The 18,444-nt window shown below is 42.9% G+C and overlaps 3 protein-coding genes and 1 long non-coding RNA gene across 4 annotated transcripts; 2 read left to right on the plus strand and 2 right to left on the minus strand.

Annotated features, from left to right (window-relative positions):
* The first annotated feature begins 3,329 nt into the window (after window positions 1–3,329).
* Window positions 3,330–4,241, plus strand: LOC120690417. The gene has a single exon (XM_039973056.1). It carries the CDS (start codon window positions 3,469–3,471, stop codon window positions 3,949–3,951), a length of 483 nt encoding a protein of 160 aa, XP_039828990.1. The 5' UTR covers window positions 3,330–3,468; the 3' UTR covers window positions 3,952–4,241.
* A 49-nt stretch (window positions 4,242–4,290) lies between these two features.
* On the minus strand, window positions 4,291–6,273 carry LOC120690416 (nuclear transcription factor Y subunit A-6-like). Its single transcript, XM_039973055.1, has 3 exons — window positions 6,179–6,273; window positions 5,703–5,870; window positions 4,291–4,926 (listed from the first exon to the last, which is right to left on the minus strand). The coding sequence occupies exons 1-3, from the start codon at window positions 6,203–6,205 to the stop codon at window positions 4,561–4,563; spliced, it is 561 nt and encodes a 186-aa protein (XP_039828989.1). The 5' UTR covers window positions 6,206–6,273; the 3' UTR covers window positions 4,291–4,560.
* Window positions 6,274–6,866: 593 nt separating this feature from the next.
* LOC120690418 lies at window positions 6,867–7,715 on the plus strand. Its single transcript, XR_005681745.1, has 2 exons — window positions 6,867–6,936; window positions 7,376–7,715. It is a non-coding gene; the product is annotated as an uncharacterized LOC120690418 (long non-coding RNA).
* Window positions 7,716–8,390: 675 nt separating this feature from the next.
* Window positions 8,391–9,286, minus strand: LOC120690414 (transcription initiation factor TFIID subunit 8-like). The gene has a single exon (XM_039973054.1). The coding sequence runs from the start codon at window positions 9,169–9,171 to the stop codon at window positions 8,428–8,430; it is 744 nt and encodes a 247-aa protein (XP_039828988.1). The 5' UTR covers window positions 9,172–9,286; the 3' UTR covers window positions 8,391–8,427.
* Window positions 9,287–18,444: the final 9,158 nt, after the last annotated feature.

Consider the following 18,444-nt stretch of genomic DNA (forward strand, 5'->3'; position numbering starts at 1 on the left):
AGATGGGCTGCAAGTTCGTGGGCTGTTTGTTTCAAAACGAAGGCCCTGTTTAGTTTCCAAAAAAATTCAAAATTCCCCGTCACATCGAATTTTTGGACACATACATGAAGCATTAAATGTAGTTTTAAAAAATAACTAATTGCACAGTTTAGCAGGAAATGATGAGATGAATCTTTTGAGCTTAATTAGTACATGATTTGATACCAATTACCAAATAAAAACGAAAGTGCTACAGTAGCCAAACCCAAAAAATTTCACCAACTAAACACACCCGAAAACGTTTTCGGGCTGCCTCTCTTAGTGCACTTGCGCACAAAACATTTTAGTAGTAAATAATTCGTAAGTGTCTTAAGGATTTAAATTTCGGCAGATCGGATTTAAACTTCCCGTGCAAATAATTCGTCTCCCCTACTTTTCAAGGATTGTAACCATTATATCAAACCTAATTATCTATCCCCTTTAAGAAATGCAATAATGCACTCTCTTCTTGTTTTCTAGTATTTCGGAAGCGACAACACCACAATTGAGCATTTTTGTGATCTTCTTAAGTAACTTACGATGTAAAATTTTACTTCCATCCGTGAATGTATTTTCTTATTGGCATGTCCAGGAAGATCATTTTTTTAGCATTCCAGCAAGATCATATTCGTGCAGTAATTTCATACGTGCTGTTGTAATCTTGGAGAACATTATGCTGCAGCATCCGGGAGATACTGATCTCTATTGGCGCCGAGATGATCCAGTGGAAACATATTTTCTGGTAGCGTTGCGTTGCGTTGAGATGGTCACTTCAGCTCTGCTACAAGTAGTTGCGGCAGCGGCCACCGGTGTGCTGATAAGATAGCTGCAGGAATTGAGGGACCGAAACTAGCGACCAGAGGGGGTGAATGTGAGCCGATCAAAATTTCTCTCGAAATCGATTCGTCGGCTTATATTCCGAAAATCACCACAAGCCCTCGAACTTAGGGTGAGAGAGTTGCTATGGACTAGCTATCTCTAAGCAAAAAAAGCCATAGGAAGAGAAACGGAAGCAATACGGAAAAACTCTCCAAATAGCAGCTCTGCTGAGTCAAACCAGTCTGACCGCTAGCTCAGACCGGTTGGGCTGGAAATTGAAATTCTAGACCGGTCAGACCGGTTACCCAGACCGGTCAGACCGGTCGCTCCCAGATAGCCCACAACCAAAGCTTCAAAAGGCAAATCTCGAGCAAACGAAGTCTAAATCCAACGAAACTTGGAGGATACCTTCACACCTGTCCCGTGAACATATCCCAGGAGATCTCTCCCAAAAGATTAAAAGATCTTGAGAATTCGGGAGAAGAACAAAGTGGATTGGGTTTTCTCAAGAACACAAAAAACTCCAATTCGTGAGAACTCACGATTCCAGGGGTTTGGCACTAGGCTAGATGCATCGGAGTCGTCACAAAGAGTTCAACAAAGCACGAATTCAAATGGTTGTCTCCTCCAAACACAAAACACACCAAAAGAGGAGAATTCGAACCCAAAACGCAAGAGAGGAGGGAGAGGACAAGAACTCACCACACAAAGTTGAATCTCAAACGAATTTCATTCATTAATCTCAGAGGAATTCACCTTTACAAAGGCTAGAGCCATCCGCCCATCATCCTACCCACTAATTTGAGAGATTAGCTAAACCCTAACCCTCGCTTGCGTTGGAGTCCTTGGCCTTAACCTAGAGCAGGGGAAGGGAAAAGGAAAAACGAAAAGGATTCGAAAAGACTCAAGAGACTCTACCAGCCACGGGCTGGTGGGGGTATTTATACCCGCTGAGACCGGTCAGACCTGTTCCACAGACCGGTCAGACCGGTTGTGTAGACCGGTTAGACCGGTTCCAGGGACCGGTCAGACCGGTTGGTCTGCAGCATCCCCATGTACACGATCTCATCTGACGGCTGAGGTTGTTTCTTCGAAACGAAGTCTTCTGCGCGATGCCACCATCTTGATGAAGATTTGGTCCACGGTTTCGGAAGGTCCGTGAACCGGGGTAGATGGCCGGTTTTGAGAAAACCGTCAAAACTCCGCGCGCGGGAAGATTTCCGCCTCCATGCCGTGGCCCTAGACGCCGTTCCTGCCTCGGCCTTCTGACGGCCCTAGACGCTACCCGACGCCCGTCACCTCCTCGCCCGCAGCAAAGCCCTAGACGCCGTCGACGCCCGTCGCCTCCGTCAGTCCCGAGATCGACGCCCGTGCCTCCACGACTTGGCGTCTTCAACCGCCGTCCGCCTGCTTGGTTTTGTGGCGCAAACCAAGAAACCCGCCTTCCGTCGCCGCTTGCGCCCTCGATCCAGGAGTGGACGCCACAGCTGCCGCCCGGCCTGAGCTCCGATCCCGGCTGCCCTTCACCGCCGTCCACCGCACGGTCCATCGGCCACAGCACCTCCACGGCAGCTCTCCGTCGACACTTGACGCCCGTGTACCTGCAATCCAAAGACCAAGCGCACGATCACACCGCACGGTTGACAATTCACTCATCACAGATAGGACAGAGTACTCAACATACATTTCTCAGGAATATGCCTTTGATTCAACCTGTGGGTGTTTGAATAAGAAAACCATTGGATGCCCCCCTTTGCCAACGAGTCAAACCTGTCGATTTGCCGACATTGAGTGCTCATCCTCACTCACCTCAGGCGTCGACGTGTCGTCACTGTCACCCAAACCAACCGTGAGTCGGAATCGGAACATTCTTCTATTCCAAATTCCAATCCATGGGGCGCGATAACAAAAAGGTGCCGGTGGCGTCGTTAACAAGCACGCTGAATGCCCAAAGTAAAACTGCTGCTGGTCGCACCACTGTTTTTACTCTCTTTTTAACCATGATAGTACTCCCTCCGTTCCAAGTCATTACAAAAATATTAGAGAGTCAAACGTTTTCAAATTTGACCAAATTTATACAACAAGATAATAACATTTATGATACCAATTAAATATCATTAAATTCTTTGTTAGTTATATTTTTATAGTATATCTATTTGACGGCATAAATATTTGTATTTCTCTCTATAATTTTGGTCAAATTTTGAAATGGCTTGAGTCTCCAAAATTTTTAGAATGACTTATAATTTGGAACGGTAGAATGACTTATAATTTGAAACGGAAGGAGTATTAGGCTATTAGCACACAGGTCGGCTCAGTGCTAATACCAAAAGAGACGCTTAAAGGAAGGCCATATTGAGGAGCCAACTTGGAAAATGGCATCCGAGAACGACATCAAGAGATGAGGGGCACGTGGGAAGTGGGATCACAGCAGTGAATGATCACTGACCCCACGCCCAGCCAAAAATATCAGAGGGCTGGTCGGCGCTGGACAAGATAAACATCCCGGCCAAACCGCGGATCAAAGCGACCAAACAACCGCAGCGAGCGAAACCAAACTGCTCTCGTCTCGGCTCTCCACTCTCCCTCCCCCAGCAGCCCGCAAGCTAAGCAAGGCAATAAGAGGCGGCCATGAGCGTGGTGGTCCTGGACGGCTCGACGGTGCGCGCCTTCGTGGCGGACGAGGCGGCGTTCGCGCGCAGCGTGGACGCGCGCTTCGCGGCGCTGGATGCCAACGGCGACGGCGTGCTGTCCCGTGCCGAGCTCCGCCGCGCGCTCGAGTCGTTCCGCCTCCTCGACGGCGCCGGCTTCGGGTCCGCCCGGCCGGCGCCGCTCCCCGCCGAGGTCGCCGCGCTCTACGACGCCGTCTTCGAGCAGTTCGACGCCGACCACAGCGGCGCCGTCGACCGCGCCGAGTTCCGCGACGAGATGCGCCGCATCATGCTCGCCGTGGCCGAGGGGCTCGGCTCGCAGCCGCTCCAGGTCGCCGTCGACGACGAGGGCGGCAGCTTCCTGCTCGAGGCCGCCGAGCACGAGGCCGCCGCGATCGCCGCCAAGCTCGACGCGGAGCGCAAGGCGGAGGCCGCCGCAGCTGCTGCCGACGCCGCCGAGTGACGTGCCGCGTGGGGTGGGGCGGTGGCTGACCACCTTGTGCTCTGCGCTCGCTGCTGTACTGCTTCTAGATGTTGGTGTACTAGTACTAATACGTGTCAGCCGTTGCGCTGCTACACGTGTACGTGAACAGAAAACCGGCCGGTGGCAGTGCAACCTGCAGGGAAATGACTACGAGAGTTCTACTATGTACTGCTTGTGAAAGGAATAAAACGGCTTCCAAGTCTCGGATGTAACTTGGCGGCAACTTGTCCACCATTTACCTCGTCTCTAAAAATAACCTGTTACCGTTACCGAGTCTCAAATTTCATGGTCCAGCGGTCTGATGGATACAAGAGCAGATTCTTCCAAACAAACCATGGTAAACATTACTTGGTCCACCAAGAAACACAAGATTACATCTGCATCCACAATATATCAACAAGTGGAACCTCAGTCATTTTAGTCGCAACGGATATAAACGAGTTCATCTGAGACAAGCTCTACTCCATATGAAAACTGAAAGCAAACTATTGTTACAAACTTCATAAGCCAAGGATGAATTGCCACGGGCACACAGGAGTGCGCCAGTAGTGATGGTAACGCCACCGCAACAACCTGAGGCAGTTCACCTCACGACGGGGTGCAGTGGCGGACACCATTTACAGCTATCTTTTCATTGCCGTTCTCTGCGTGAAAGTTCATGCTGGGGAGGAAATCAGAAGATGAGAAGCTGATGTGCTCTTGATGAGTTACCATGCCGCCCCCATTTGAAACACTTGAGGTACCAGAGCTTGTTGAAGGCGAGTGAGATGCGCTGTTTTCAGGGCATAAATTCCTGCAGAGGGCCATCTTGCCCACCCCACCTGTTGGAGTCTGAAGTGAAGGCAGAGCCTCCTGGCCCTGCTGCTCCTGGAGCTCCTTTCTGTTAAGGAAAGGACCTCCTGGTCCACGAACTCGCTTCATTGCATGACGATGCCGAGATTCATGAAGATACAGCTGGGAAGAGAAGAAAATTTTCACTCTCAGTGATATTATATCCCAGAAAAATATCCTAACTGGATAATAGATTGCTAAACAGAGTTGGACAAGTATAATCATGAGCCGAATAAACAAATGTGGCATAACTAAGCTGAAATAAACAATACACTAATACCTATATTAATTAATAAACAGTACACAGAAATCCAGCTTAATTTTCCATGACTGATGCTTTTGTAAATGAAATACTATATTTAACTGAATAGAATAATTTCTGTGGCAAAGGTCCTAGTCTGATGGTTACTAAATTTATTTTGGATATACAGGAATGCACGGACCATTTGAAATGGTACTAACTGCCAAGTGTCTGGCTACTAAATTATATACGTAATGCTGGTGTTCATCAAGGAAGCTCAAGGGCACACACAACTGCAAGGAATAGTGTGAATATGTTGAAAATTCCATTGGTTCTTTTAGCACCAAGGGAAAGTAGTGGAGTAGAGAAGACATTCTAGAATGGTCATTTACAAGGTAATAATGTATATCTTGAATTGTGCTAGAAAATCTTTGGGCATGACAATTCCACATATACTATGAGCAGACTCAATAGGTTCTTATGCTAAACGAAGGTACGAATCTATGAATTGCACTGGACTGATTCTGATTGATAACTATCTAAATATGATCATGGAAATTGCACTAGTTTAATAAGTCAAGTGCATCCCAAAGTGTGCAAAACCATGAAGATAACAAGAGAAATTGTTTGGAGCAACCGTGAAATGCTTTAGGCTTACCTTCCGGCCTTTCACTAGTTTATTCTGAGCCTCCAATTTTGCACGCATTTGACGCCTCCTCAGGATAGCACGGTATTGCTTTGCATTGACAAATATGGGCTCTTCTGCTGCAGGTTCAATAGGCAATGGTACCCTGGAGTTTGCTGCACCATTAATTTGGGGATGAACCTGCGTCATAATATATAAGATTCCACACAGAAAATTCAAATGTTTGTGTTTTGCTTATAAACTTCAAGGAAAACGGCTTCATATTCTCATGGGTTATGTTATTAAATTGGCTAATACTTTATCGAATCCTATTCTATTAACCAATCTATCTTTTACATTAAAACCTGAAATCCAACTCGCTTGGACACTTCCCATTTTCATTTGAAACCCAAAAGCAGAACAGTGTTGGGCAATAAAAATAGCCAAGCACATGAGAAACAGGCAGATCATGTGTGCTATGCAAGTTTACTATGTTAATAAGTGTATACATTGATGAAGAAAACTGACAATTGCATTTGATGTGTATCCTGTCAAGACCCCGCAATAATATGTATCAGCGGTATAAGAAGCACAAGCCTGGAACACAGTTGTGGGTAAGTGTAACATAAATTCCAAGAATAATAGAAGCACTGAAGAATTAAAAGTCAATTAGCTTACAAAAGGCTGGCTGTAGTCAAACTTTTGAGTGGGAAAAGCAGCTTCTGGGTTCCCAAAGGACAAAATAGTCTTCACCAGCTCTGGTCCTGCTTTCCGCAACTATCATTGTTGTCTGAGGGGGAGAACAAACCTGTTATACACAATTGATGCAGTATAGCTCTATGGGTAACCTCGCTATCCATTGGTAGCGATACAAGTTACTAAATGATTTTTCATAACTCAAACAATCGATTGCCTAGCTGATTTAGCATTATCGGCAATCACCATTATATATCCCGATAGCTGAATAATACATAGGCTTCTTAGTCTGAGATAAAGGTAAAGAAGGGTTAATTGGATTCATGCATTGTAATTGTCAAGTTTTAGAGATATGCCACTACAGTTCAGATGTAGTCATATCCATCAGTTTCCTTCACTCCCTCAAACTTTCTGTTTTGGAACAGCAGGAGCTAGAATACAATAATTGATCAGCGTGCGTGGTAAGTCCTTGGTTTGGTGCATCATGCACATAGTACATTTGGCTTTGAAGTATTGTTAGGATACCATTGCGCTTATCAAATCTTGGATCAAGATAAGGGAAAGGAACAAGGTACCAATGCATCCAAACTGCCAAATACATTTCCAGGGGATTTGGGCTAGAGTTGACTAAGTACCGGCTGGACTTTCAGACTCTTACCACTTTGCTTCACAAACTCACAATGTAACCAATTATTTATTATAAAATTGCAAGTACAATAAAAAATTTAGTTATATCTTTAAGCGCTGTAAAATTTCTCACCAAGGTGAAGTACAGAACCAAAACTCCAGGAACATTAATAGATCCAACAAGGCCACAAATAAAGTTAAAAAAGAATGGTATTTGAATGTAGCATACCTAGAATGATCTAGCAGCAACTAGAAGATTCTGATGAAAAGATTAGTACATCGGAGAGAAAAATGAGAAACGAAGTGACTATTAATAAACAATGGTGATACATATTTGATAGTAGAAACTAGAAAACTAATTTCATTGTGGAATACTATGGCAGTGTGTTACGGACTCCTTTGTTGGCCGGGTCTACAGAAGGAGAACAAAAGCGGGCCAACAGCAGGAAGTCCAGGCGGCTGAAGCAAATCAGGCGGAGGAGTAGTTAGGAAGTTGGATTGTTTCCTTTATTCTAGATATCAGCTTAAGATTGTTAGGAGTTGGAGATTTAGTAGGCCTGGAGATTTGGTTAGTTGGCACCTATTCTATAAAGGTAGCCTAGTTTGTATCTAGGAGGTTTTTATTGAAGGAATAGACGTCCCGTGAGGGTTCTGTTCTTCGGTCCTGGCTGGGACATCAGCCGCCGGCGACCAAGGCAGTCCTCCACGGACCCGTTCTCGCTACCCTCTCCGTTCTTGCTCACAATCTCAACTGCTCCTAGTTTCTCCCCTGCGCACTCCCATCCGTTCTCGCCATACCACAGTGTCACAGTGAGAACCCATGTTGTGCACACTTTTAAAAGAATGGCCAGGATTGAAACACAACTCGTGATTGTAACTTACTCTTGAAGCTTACAACTCAAATGCTACAAAAAATAATCATAATTTAAATCCAATCTGGTTTGAGGATAACTTTAATACTTTATGCGTACAATGCATACTACAGCAGCCATATTTGTTGCATACTACAATGCACCATGGTACAATGCATCCTAGCTTTTGTTGCATTGTGAAATAATTCGAATACATAATTATCCACCATGCTAGTGTGTCCACGGCTGAAGATTATTATTACCTTCGAGTGAAGAAGGGGACCTTTCAATTTCAAGGGCATGCATAATGGCATTCACTCTGTGAACATATTTCTCTTCAATGTGTGACTTCTTTAGCAGGCTAGCTTGAGTGCTTGACCCTTGGCATTTTCTACACATTCATCAAATTGTCTGCACCGAAATGGCTTCACATGCTTAAGACTCCTCGAGACTATACCAATCACTGTGACAAAGCCGAACATCATATGCTCTGCTGCGGTGGTCTAAAGTCTCTCAGACACTCGTCGGCCCGCATCCACGCCGCGGGTTCGATGCGCAACCAGGCACACATCTCTTGATCTCTTCTACAGGAATTTTTCTTGTTTTTTCACGAATCGTTCCAAGGCGCCACCGCACTTCTCCGGTGGCAGTGCATGCCGCGGCCGCTTCTCCCTCAAGCAGAACGAGACCTTCTCCCTGTTCTCTGGCACGGCTCTCCTGCCGTTCTCCACGGCATTGCCGTTGGCCATCACAGTCAACACCTCCCCCGTGTCCTCCTCGTCCTTCACCTCTGCCTCGCCGCTGCGGCCGTGCAGCCGCTCCTCCCACCCCTCGGGGAAGCGGGGCAGCCACTGCGGAACATGCCTCAGCGGCGGCTCCCTCTCCGCAGCCGCGAAGCTCTCCCACCCCTTGCCGGCGCCGGAGCCAGGATCCCTCCTCGGCAGGGGCTTCGCAAACGGCACCTCCTTCACAGCGCCGACGAACCCGGCGAGCTCCGCGAGCGTGCCGGAGCAGAGCACGGGCCGCGTGGGGTCGGACGCGCCGGGGAAGCCGCCGAGCGCGTGGTCCTCGAGCGCGAGGACGATGTCCGCGACGTTTGGCTCCGTGCGGCCGTGGACCTCGGCGAAGGCCGCGGCGGCGCGGCCTAGGGACTCGATGTAGCGTCCGGCGATGTCGGAGAGGGCGCGGAGCGCGGCGGCCTCCGCGGCGGAGTAGCCGGAGGCGCGGAGGATCTGGGCGGTGGAGACCGTGGAGACCGCGGCCTGGAGGCGGCGGGGGATGGGCGAGGCCCCCGCCGCGTTAGAGGGGCGCTTGCCCGGAGTTCCCATACATGGCGCCAACGGCCGGGCGGAGGAGGACGCGCGCGACGCCGGTGGGCGGAGGAGGAGGAAGCGCGGCGGCGGGCGGGCGGGGGTGGAGGACGCGCGCGGTGGCGGCGGCGGACACTAATTCCAGGCTCCAGCTTATATAAGTTTAAATTGAAAAGAAGCATAATACGACAATATCAAAGTAGTTATTGAGTTGAGATTTGAGTAAAATACATGAGCAAACTTGTCTCGAAGTGTCATCTAGGTTCTTAAACTCTCAAAATACATTTTTAGATCTCTAAACTTGTCCAGATGTGTCATTCGGATCCCCAAACTCTCAAAATGCATCTTCGGGTCCCCAAACTTGTCCTAATGTGTCATTTCTGTCCCTAAACTCTTAAGGTGAATTTTCGTATCCCTGAAAATTGCCATTGATTAATTGTATTCAAAATAAATTGTTTATTAAACTATTTTTTCAGCCGATTCATTTAGAAATCTTACCAGTAAGACCATTTTAATTCTAAACTAGCTGCTTATTAATCATAAATTATGGATTAATCTATATTATTTAATATCAATGGTGGATATTATATTTTCTCGTTTAACATGGAGATATCAATAATAATTCTTAATATTTTCTACTAACTATTTATATTTTGCATGCGCTTTGTATAAATTTATTAAGATAATTTGTTCTCATTCTCAATAAAAATCAGAATAGCAATTTTTATTAAATTTAAAATAGCAAAATAATTTTTAATTAACTTAAAGTAGCAAAAAAATAGTTATATTAAATTGAAAATAGCATCTTAAGAGTTTATGGACCTGCGTGTCACCGTGGGACAAGTTTATGGACCTAAAACTACATTTTAAGAGATTATGGACCTATGTGACACCTTGAAACATGTTCGGGAATCTGAAAATGCATTTGAGGAGTTTAAGGACCTAGATGACACACCCCAACAAGTTTAGGGACCGCTGGTGTATTTTACTTTTGAGATTTTCTATACTACTGAATGATAGTGTTTCCTATTTTAGTACTCCCTCCATCCATAAAAGAATGCAATTCTCACTTTTCGAGGAGTCAAATAGTTTAAACTTGAATATTTTTTATTTTTAACCTATTTTTCAATTTTATTTTAAAAATAACCCACCCGGATATATATTTGCAGATCTAACCCTTTTGGTCGCGCGGTCTGCGTGGCGTGACAAAAACACGCTATCGCGTCACATGCATGGCGTGACAAGATGTGCCACGTTGGCATGCTTCGGAGCGCTCGGAAGGGGTCTGCCAGCTCATATTCCACGTGTCAACCTTGTCACGCCACTCCCACCGGCGTGACAGTACAGCCTTGTCACGCCACCCCCCGCTGGCGTGACAAGGTCTGACTTTAGAAAAATCATATCTTTTTCATACGAACTCGGATAGAGATGATTTTTATACAAAAATTGTAGATCGAGATCTACAACTTTGTAGTTTTGAGTTTTTTCATTTGAAGTCATTAAGATGGTTAAATAATTGATTTAAACTTTTGACAGCATATTAAGCACTTTACCTCTATCGGATCATCTCTAACTTGACATGTTTATCATGGTTCTACAAATTAAGTTCTATATAATGTTTGACATATGAAATAATATGGACTAAATAATAATAGTTCGATAAGAGATACAATGAGAAATCAAATTATATCATCATTGAATACGGAATATAATGCAACACTCTAGATATTATTAATTATAACTTTAACTTGTGAGTTGGTCCATGCTAATAGCGTGGTTAGTTTTGCTACGTTTTGTTTTTTTTATTATAAATATTTTGTTGTAGCAGGCTATTTTGTTTGTTCCCCTAGAGTTTGTTTTTCAACCACTATACATCACTAAGTCTTATTATACATATTTTCACATTGCCTATCAAATTACGTGCATATACATTATATCTATTTTGTACAAATCAACTCCGAAGTTACATGTGCATATGTACAACCGTTTTGCCATCACCACCTGTATGGAGACTTCTCTACTACCGTTGTGCCGAATTTCTTACGGTCCCTGACGTTGTTGGAAGCCCATATACAAATAAGCATATAAAACAATCAATAATTGTGTCATTCTTTTGCATCCATATATTATGTTGTTTTGACCCCATCATCATGTCCCATCATTTTACTTCCATCTATCAGGATCAACCTGTTTGGATCCCCATTAGACGTGCCATACGACGTAGTCTTGATTGGATGGGAAAATCTGACGAATTTTTGTATTCGGCATGGACTCTATAATTATATTCTTATTTTTTTAATTCTTTAATTATGAAATTAGATATTTTTTCAATTGCATATGATATGGCCTCTTGAGTCAGTTTAGATCATTAGTTATTCGTAAAATCCAATTGTGTAAATCCTTCTCCTTTTTAGATTAATGTATAAATTTCTAGACCCTCTCGACGAACGTGGTAGCTCTTTTTTTCTATAACAACACTTGCTTATTAATATAATATATATCTAGAGTGGTGGGACCATAGAGGCACCTTGAGCAATGATCTTGGCTAGCCAAACCAAGCAGTGCAATCGATAAGCGTTGCGCTGACCAAAGAAGATACAGTGAAAAAAAGGCCATAAGATGGAGAACAACAAAGTACTTATTTCATCTAAACCACTTAATTACTAGTATAAAACTTACACATTTGTATCTTTTCAAACTGTTATCATATTTTAAGATCTTAATCTTTCAAAAAAATACTTGATCTAGCTTATAACTATAATTAATATTTAGGGTGTTGCATTATATTTCATACACAAGGACGATATAGTTTGATTTCTCCTTGTATCTCTTATCGAACTATTATTATTTAGTCCATATTATTTCATATATCAAACATTATATAGAACTTAATTTGTAGAACCATGATAAACATGTCAAGTTAGAGATGATCCGATAGAGATAAAGTGTTTAATATGCTGTCAAAAGTTTAAATCAATTATTTAACCATCTTATGACTTCAAATGAAAAAATTCAAAACTACAAAGTTGTAGATCTCGTCGAGAGCTATAATTTTCGTATAAAAATCATCTCCATCCGAGTTTGTATGAAAAAGATATAATTTTTTCAAAGTCAGACCTTGTCACGCCAGCGGGGGTGGCGTGACAAGGCTGTACTGTCACGCCGGTGGGAGTGGCGTGACAAGGTTGACACGTGGAATATGAGCTGGCAGACCCCTTCTGAGCGCTCCGAAGCGTGCCAACGTGGCACATCTTGTCACGCCAATGCATGTGGCGCGACAGCGTGTTTTTGTCACGCCACGCAGACCGGCACGACCAAAAGGGTTAGATCTGCAAATATATATCCAGATGGGTTATTTTTAAAATAAAATTGAAAAATAGGTTAAAAATAAAAAATCCTTTAAACTTTGACTAAATTTATAGAAAAATAATAACATTCATAATACAAAATAAGTACCATTAGATTATATTAGATTATATTTTCATAGTAAATTTATTTAAAGATATAAGTATTGATACTATTTAATATAAATTTGATCAAATTTGAACTAGTTTGACGGGCACGAATCCTCATAATTACATTGTTTTTATGGACGGAGGAAGTATGTAAGTTAGAGGAATGAAATTTCAACAACCTCACATTTGATGAACCAAACGTTTAAAATGGCATATTTGGCTAAGAGAATAATAGTTTGCTATGCATGATAATTCTTCTTGAATAATAACCACATCTGCTCTGTCACTTAAGCATCAATGTACGTAAATCATAGTTTTAGGTAGGGAAGTGAGGTGCAGCTGAGGTTCTCCTCTTTATCGTTGGAGACTTAGGGTAAAACTGTCATAAATTACATTATTGTCCTTAAGCAAAGGCACAAAGGTGGGCACGTCAGGGATCATTATCGGAGGACTGAGATCCTCTGCTGCAGTAGCTGTAGCTCCAGAGGTGATTTCAGCCACTGACATGCAAGTCCAGCCCTACATATCAGTGGCCGAGTCCTTTTGCCACAAGGTTGTGTTTAGTTCGCGAAAAAGTTGCTGTAGCACGTTTCGATTTTATTTGGCAACTATTATCCAACCATGGAGTAATTAGTCTTAAAAGATTCGTCTCGTTATTTACAACTAAACTGTGCAATTAGTTATATTTTTTAACTACATTTAATACTCCATATATGTATCGTAAAATTAGATGTGATGTGCGTCAATGAAAAATTTTGGAAATTTTTCGCGCAACTAAACACAGCCTAACGCAGAGGAACCGGCTCCTTATCAGAAACGACACCAAAAAAAATTTGTTAAGGCACCACACGTAATGGTAGGGACATTATCAGGTAATCAATGCCATGCTGGGTGCCATGGATGGGTCCTAACTATAAGAAAGGAAGCACTTATCAGACGCATAAAAATAAAACTAAAAAAGACGCATGAAAAAATGTTACCATAATATTGCTTTATAGAAGAAAGTAAGAAATACACCTCTGAACCTGCATCAGAGGCGCCACCATGTATCCTTCTCTTCTCTAGCAACCTTGTTTAATTAACAAGATGGATAAGATCAAACGCCTTTGTTGCATGTGAAAAGCTCTTTTTTTTCCAATAGTCTTGAGAATGATATCTTGTCACATTCTTTTTACACTGTCGAATTTCAGTAGTTCAATCCACTCATTTATATATGTTCTCTCTCAAGTTATTCCAGGACGACATGATTCCCTACGTCCTAATTGTCTCTCAAACTTTAACTATTTTATCCACTCATATGCGAAGAAATTGTTGCATTAGCAAGCCACTGTGTTGTGACTTGTGACCACTGTGGTAGTTGATTGTCAACGTGCCCACTTCATCGTCTTGCGAAAGCTATCCAAGAATCTTGAAGATTGAAACTTGCTTCCTCTTCTTCTTTATGAGAAAACGGTGAATTGTTAACATGTTTGGTTTTGATCTTTCCAAACTTGGTTGCAGCTGAAGTATTGTTTTTTCTTCAAAAATAATATTCTGCAATACTTGTGAAACTTGATCAGCTCAAGATTTCCGATCGTACAGTTAAAATTCATCCGAGCGTTCATATTTTCTTTAAAAGAAAGAACAAAACATCCAACACATTATTTCATCACTTCTTCAAATATAAGTTCCAGTTTTAGTAAATTACACCCTCCACCTACAAAAATGTATGGCATTTTAGACATTGACACGGTCTTTAATATGTAATTTTCAGTACAATTTTTTAAATGAACGCAACAATAGACAAATTTATATGTTACTATATTATGAAATCACTTTTCGCAACGAAGTCCAGTTATTATATATGATCAATCCAATCAGTATAACTAAAATCAATTTTTAAAGTTAGTCCCAAGTTTAACTGTACACTTTCAAAGACGGCATACATTTACAAATGGATGTAACAGCTAATGACTAAGACCACATATTTTTATATCAATATTTCCTTTTCAGTTTGTTGGGTACAACTAACATATATTGACAATGTGAATCCTTGGTCCTTCTGCATGGTGGATGGACTGGTTAATGAGAACGGTTCGAAAAGTTCTTTAGCTACTCTAACAAAAAAAAGATGAGCATATTTTTGGAAGTTGGTTATGGTTTTAGAAATTATTATTAGGGTAAAGTCCATATTTCAACCTACAACGTATTTTCATACTTAAACTGCAAAACTAGACAGCCGACACCACTCAACTGTTCAAAACCGAACAAAATACGAATTATTTTTTATTTTTAACCTATTTTCAATTTTATTTTAAAAATAATCCACCCAGACAAATATTTGCATATCTAACCCTTTTGGTCGCGCCGGTCCGCGTGGCGCGACCAGGGTTTTTTTATCCGACCGTTTGGACCGAACCGCCGGCGCCCGGTTCCGGCTAACTGGTCCGGTTTGACCGGTTACCGGTAAAAACCGGTCAAACTCAAATTTAAATTTAAAACCCGCAGTTATACCGGTTTCGAACGGCTAACCGGCCGGTTAGACCGGTTTACCGGTCGGTTTGACTGGTAACCGGTCGGTTTGACTGGTAACTCGCTAAATTCAATTTTTTTTCTTTTTTCGTTTAAATTCAAATATCTGCAAAGTATACTAAATGAATGTTTGTATAACATGTTTTAGTTTAAATGAACCCTCCAAACTTTTTTTGTACTATTTTTACATTGTATTTGTATACTTTTGTATGCACGTTTTTTTTGTTTAACTTCAAATGCTCGCAAAGTATACTAAATGAACGAATATTTGAAAAAATTTGACATCATTAAATTCGTTGCAACTTGAAGTATTTTTAAGATTTTTTTGGGATTTTTCCATTTTTTAGAATTCAAATTTAAATTTTGAATTTGGGCCGGTTTAAAACCGGCCGGAACCGGAACCGGTCCGGGCCGGTTAGACCGGTAACCGCGGTAACCGGACCGGTTCCGGCCGGTTTGGTGAACCCTGGGCGCGACAAAAACACGCTGTTGCGTCACATTCATTGGCGTGACAAAATGTGTCACGTTGGCATGCTTCGGAGCGCTCGGATGAGGTCTGCCAGCGCATATTACACATGTCAAACTTGTCACGCCACTCCCACCGGCGTGACAGTACAGCCTTGTCACGCTACCCCGCTGGCGCGACAAGGTCTGACCTTAGAAAAATCATATCTTTTTCATACGAACTCAGATGGAGATAATTTTTATATGAAAATTGTAGCTCTCAATGAGATCTACAACTTTGTAGTTTTGAGATTTTTCATTTGAAGTCATTAAGATGCTTAAATAATTAGTTTAAACTTTTGACGACATATTAAGCACTTGTAAATTTTCAAGATTCCCTGTCAAATCGAATTTTTGGACACATGCATGGAGCATTAAATGTAGTTTAAAAAATAACAAATTGCATAGTTTAGCTGTAAATGATGAGATGAATCTTTTGAGCATAATTAGTCCATGATTGAACACTAATTATCAAATAAAAAAGAAAGTGCTACATTAGCCGAACTCAAAAAAATTCGCGAACTAAACATGCCCATAATAGGTATTTAGAGTGGTGGGATCCATGGAAGGCACCTCGAGCAATAGTCTTGGCTAGACCAAACAAGCGGTGCAATCGATGAGCGTCACGCTGACCAAAAGAGATACGGTGAAAAGAAGGCCTTAGGATGGAGAATAATTGAAAGTACTCATTTATCTAAACCACTAAAGTACTAGTATAAAAATATGTATCTTTTTCAAACTGTTATCATATTTTAAGGTCTTAATCTTTTAAAAAGTTATTTGATCATACGATATAGTTTGATTTCTCATTGTATTTATTATCTAACTATTTAGTCCATATTATTTCCTATATCAACCATTATATAGAACTTAATTTGTACCCATAACAAACATGTCAAGTTAGAGACGATCTGATAGAGGTACAAGTGCTTAATATGCTATTGAAAGTTTAAATTAATTATTTAAGCATCTTAATGACTTCAAATAAAAAAACTCAAAACTACAAAGTTGTAGATCTCATTGAAAGCTACAATTTTTGTATACAAATCATCTCCATCCGAGTTCGTATGAAAAATATATGATTTTTCTAAGATCAAACCTTGTCGCGCCAGCGGGGGTGGCGTGACAAGGCTGTACTGTCACGCCGGTGGGAGTGGCGTGACAAAATTGGCACATGGAATATGCACTGGCAGACCTCTTCCGAGCGCTTCGAAGTGTGCCAACGTGGCACACCTTGTCACGCCAATACATGTGGCGCGACATCGTGTTTTTGTCGCGCCACGCAGGCCGGCGCGACCAAAAGAGTTAGATCTGCAAATAATTGTTCAGATGAATTATTTTTAAAATAAAATTGAAAAATAGGTTAAAAATAAAAAAATATTCACAAAATACATCCTCAGCCCAAGTCCTTCCTTGTTTTGGTCCACATCACATGTCCACGTGGAACTCCACGCTGATCCAGCAAATTGACCGACTCCTTTCTCTCTCCCCGAGCAAAAAACAAACACACGCGGCGAATCCGAACCCTAGCCTGCCCGCTGCTCCGGCGAAGTCCGTGGACCTCCCCTCCTTGCGTGCCCGGACACGACGCGGCGTGGGGCGCCGCAACATAGGGGCCCTGTTTGGTTTGCCCTAACACAAGTAGCACAAAAATTTTGACCAATAATTAAAGGTACTAAATAAAAATAATTTATAAAACTAACTCCACAATGCTGTACTCCACAACTGTAGCATCACTGTAGACAATCATCGATTAATTACTTTTATTAGATTCGTCGTGAAAAGTTACACCCATCCGTGAAAAAGTTTTGCAAATAAACTTCGTTTAATACTCCATGCATTGAAAATTCTTTTCTCGGAAAATATGTGATATGCTATGCTAGTGAAAAACAAACACCGCCAGAGTTGGTTGTCATTGAGCTCTCAGGGCGGCGCGGCCTGGCATGCCTCTGCTCGCCCACGCTCCTCAACCTCCTCGTGCTCCTTTACCTCCTCTCCACCGACTGTCGCCAGGGAAGGTTCTAGTCCGTATGGATGCATCCATTGACACAGCAGCAGCTGCGGTAACTAGCTAAGCTTGAACGAATTTTGCTCACAATGAAATGTGAAAAGGGCGAATGGTGGCTAGCGCCCGCGTACTGTGCACTAGACCTGATCACGGACCATCCGACTCGATAAATCCGACCCAACCCGTCCAAAAAAAAAACCCGACCAGACCAGACCAGACCAAGTGACGGATCAGGTACGAGCCAAAATATTTAACCCGAAACTTAAAAATAACAATTTAATCCGAAAATTACACACAAAATTGCAGATCAATCCGACCCAACCCAAATCCGACTATGTCATGGGCCAGTCATGAGCCAACATTTTTTTGACTCGAAACCCAAAGTGACCCGACTCGAACCCGACCCGACCCGACAATGATCAGTTCTACTTCGCACGACCTTGAAGCTGGGGTGGACGCCAATCTGCTTGTGCCTGCCCGATGCTTCTCATCCTGAACGGCATGCGAACGGTGTGGTCCTCCGACGACCGACGAGGCGTCGAGGTAGAACGGGCCATCACGTGCCCGTGCCCGCTTCCCCGCTATCGCCGACCTCTCCGCCTCCTCCATCTCCGCGCAGTTGGCCGCCATCATGCAGGAGATCGACTCGCCCACACTGCGCAACGGCGGCAGCGGATGGCACCCTGCCCCTGGAGCTGCTCCTCTTCGTCTCCCCGCACGTGTTCCCGCTAGTGCCGAGACGTAGCAGGAGACATCGGCGGCATGGTGGAGAACATAAGTTTGATATGTGAGCCCCCTATCACTAGATGATTA

This window comes from Panicum virgatum, chromosome 9N (genome assembly GCF_016808335.1).
Source record: "Panicum virgatum strain AP13 chromosome 9N, P.virgatum_v5, whole genome shotgun sequence".
Taxonomy (NCBI): domain Eukaryota; kingdom Viridiplantae; phylum Streptophyta; class Magnoliopsida; order Poales; family Poaceae; genus Panicum; species Panicum virgatum.